The 3,336-nt window shown below is 58.1% G+C and overlaps 1 protein-coding gene across 1 annotated transcript in view; it reads right to left on the bottom strand.

The window, feature by feature from the left end:
* Nucleotides 1–3,336, bottom strand: part of ANKRD13B (ankyrin repeat domain 13B) — a 27,148-nt gene that overhangs the window by 18,865 nt on the left and 4,947 nt on the right. The window contains exon 2 of the mRNA XM_007937406.2: nucleotides 3,163–3,236. Within this exon, the coding sequence (XP_007935597.2) occupies nucleotides 3,163–3,236 (74 nt within the window). The remainder of the gene's footprint in view (nucleotides 1–3,162; nucleotides 3,237–3,336) is intronic.

Raw genomic sequence — 3,336 nt, 5'->3', positions numbered from 1 at the left:
CCCGGGGACGCCGCCGCTGGGACGCGCGCCGGCAGCCCCGGCTCCTCGCAGCCGCATAGCCCGGCCCTCAGCCCCAGCAGCCGGCTAGGGACGTGGGGATGCGAAAGAGAGGAGGGGGACCTGGGTGCCCAGGCAGAGCTTGTTATAGCCCGGCCCCGCGGCATCATGGGACTTGTAGTCCGCTTCGTGGAGTTAGGGGTGGCAGGTGACCAGAGCGATTCCACACTGTCCCCTGCTCCCAGGAAAGGATGAGGAAGGAACCAGACCTGGCCGACACGGAGGCACTGTCCTTACACCAAGACGGCTGGGGCGCAGCACCCCCACCACCTTGATTTTGCCCTTTGGAGGAGCTTGAGCATGGCGGGGAGTGGGGGGTGTGGCCTTCAGGATTAAGCTTGGGTTCTAGGAGCTGTGAGGATGAATTCGGATTCCCAGAAGAGTGGCTGATGTGGGATTTCTGAGAATGGTGCGGGGATCTGAACCAAGGGTTATTGGGGCAGCCAGCGTCTGACACCTGAACTATTTCTTAGGAGTCCTCCCTGCCCACTTAGAATATTAAACTCATCTTCTACACTTGGCATTGGAAAGAGAATGTCCACACTCAGGTGAAGGAAACAGCCACCACCACCCCAACTAGGGCTAGTGTGGAGTTGGCAGAGAAAGCAGCAGGTGGCAGCTCCCCACCCCCACCCCATGGAGTTCCCTCAGGAGAGGAAGTGGTTGATTCCAGAAACTATCTCCTTCCTAGTGGGCCCAGGGTAGAGGAGCCCTCCAGAATGGGCCCAGCAGAGGAGATGGTAAGTGTGGAACTGGCCTCTGGGGCCGCCTAGTGCAATGGCTGGAAGGACCTGGAGGCTCGGCCCCAGTCCTGGAGGGAGGGGGAACTGTGCTATCAGAAAGACCAGAGCTCAGATTGAGACTCTTTACTAACTGCTTGCAAATTGCTTAATTTTTCTGAGTTTCTGAGGCCACTCACCTCTAAAATGAGGCTCTAGATACTACCTCCTTGGGTGAGCTGAGGATAGTAACTGCCCTCAGAAGAGCGCCTCCTCCACCAACCAGGCCGACTATGACAGGTGGCAGGATAAGGCACGATGCCTTCTTGAGCCCACCTTAGAACAAGGCGGGAATAAGGGATTCCACACCAATTCCCCTTGGGACAACAATCCAAGATGTGTTTGTGTGGGAGGTGCAGCAAATGCTTGCAAACTCTCCGTGCCTCTCTCAGGTTTTGTGTGGTCTCCTTTCCCTCCTCCACACCCAGCGGTGCCAGGCCCTGGCGGGTAGGGATAGAGGGAGGAGCAGAATGCCTAGCTGGTTTCTAGAGCCTGGGAGGAGCCAGTCGGCGTCTCCGAACGCCGGAGGCCGCTGCCCACCTCCGCCACGAGGGGTCAGCAGAGCGTCGTGGGTGCAGCCGGAGTTGGGGGGAGGGGGCTAGGCCGCGGGGGAGGGGCGGCTAGGAGTAGCCGAGAGGATTCCTGTATTTCTTAATTAAATTGTTTTAAGAACCATGTGTCTGATTTCCTTTTAGCTGCCCTGCTTCCGGTGGTGGCGACATCTACACAGGAAAATCCAGAAACCCTTTTATCCCCAGCCCCAAGCCCAGAAACTTGGCTGTGGAGGGGCCGGGGGCTTCCGGAACAAAGTTTGGAGAGTGGATCCATGCCTGGGCCACTCCCCTGTGGTTCCCGGGCTAACCTGGAGATAGGGGGAGGAAGCGGGGTGAATCATTCTTCCCCTGCAAAACTCGAAAGCCCAAGGGAGGGGGGTCAGCCTGGGGCGGGGAGGGGCAAGAGACCGCCCCTTGGGCGACAGGCTTTTTTTGCCAGGCGGCAGTGGACACTAAACTGAGGCCACTTTCCCTCTGTCCTGCGCGTTCTGGCTGCCATGTGCTCGAAACGCACCCACACAGCGGAGAAACAAAGACCGCCAAATGGCCGGGCTGCCAGGAGCCGCCTAGACATTTAATAAATGAAATTTCTTAGCTAGGGGTCGGTAGGAGGTGAACGGGCGGGCACCGCTCGTGGGCTGTTCTCTGGATCCAGTCGGCCAGGCAGCCAACTCCTGTCGCCTAAACTGGGGCCACTCAGCCGGCAGATTCCGCCACGCGATCATAGCCTCGGGCAGCAGGTGGTGCCCACTCCCCACACACCCCAGCCCCGCGAGATATCTTTGCTTGCAGAAAGCCCCGACAGCTGAGCTGCTGGCTGGGGGGGTGGGCAGCAAGAAGATTTTTTTTTTTTTTTTAAGGTGCGATTATAAATATACCCAAGGATCGCAATTTCAAACAAACTTGTCAATCTGGGCTGCAGCAAAAGGCGATGGAGGCAGCTTTGCGTGTATTTCGGGTGGTGTGACTCATGAGCAGTACTCAGTCACCCCCAGGGAAGCAGCCTGAACACCCACAAGTCACTGCTGCTCTGGCACCGCTGGGATAAATCGACCAACTCGGTCACCCCTGCCTAAAGGCCCCCTGCCTCTTCTCCTTACCAAGCAGAACTCCCTGCCCCTTGGGAAACCCTTCCTTAACCTTTTCACCACTGACCTGGCCCTCTCCCCACAAGCAGAGGGCTTTGGCCTTTTGTCGCTACAGGGCTGGGGGCTGGGTGCACGAGGGGCACACGTGTACGAGGGAGCATGCTCAGTGTGAGGTTGCGCCCACGTGCAACCTGCGCCTCTGCTCTCTGCCTCCTTCCCCCACCCCCACCCCATGTCTCCGTGTGAAGTCCAGGAAGAAAGACCACAAGACATGGTCCGAGTATGGTGTATGCACACAGCCTAGACACACACACCTATGGTGGAAGTATACACGACGGATGACAAGTGGATATTACTGCACACAGCCACAGTGGTCACTTCCTCTTGGGTTCCAATTCTTTCCTTTCAGGATGGAAGCACGGAGGAGGGGATAGAAGTATTTTTAGCCCGGAGGCAGGGGAATACACTGCATGACCTCTCTTGCACCTGGGCGTCCATATTGTTGCGGAAACAGAGGGTGTTGTACTCAGCAAGACCGTGACCACACACAGGTGTGGGCACATGGGGGCCAGCAAGACGCATACCTTGCCCTAACCAGAGAGGGGCGAGTACCCCAAGTCATAGCTCTTTCATCAGAAGGAGGCATCGGCCTCCAGCTCCTTCCTTCTCTTTCCTGACCCTCACCCGATGCAGCTCACCGTCTTTGGGCCACCTTCCACTTTTAGGGGCTGATAGAGTGACTCACACTGCTTCCAGGCCTGCGGGGCGCCGGAGCAGATGCCAGGGCCACAGGCGACGCTGCGGGACTGCGGCCCCTTTAAGCACCCCCGCCCGTTCCCGCCCGCGCTCCAGGCTTCC

The sequence above is a fragment of the Orycteropus afer genome, unplaced genomic scaffold (assembly GCF_000298275.1).
Source record: "Orycteropus afer afer isolate SDZICR_OR568_19922 unplaced genomic scaffold, OryAfe1.0 scaffold00042, whole genome shotgun sequence".
In the NCBI taxonomy this organism is placed as follows: Eukaryota; Metazoa; Chordata; class Mammalia; order Tubulidentata; family Orycteropodidae; genus Orycteropus; species Orycteropus afer.
The sequence above is the reverse complement of the archived record's forward strand: the minus strand, read 5'-3'. Positions and strand labels throughout refer to the sequence as shown.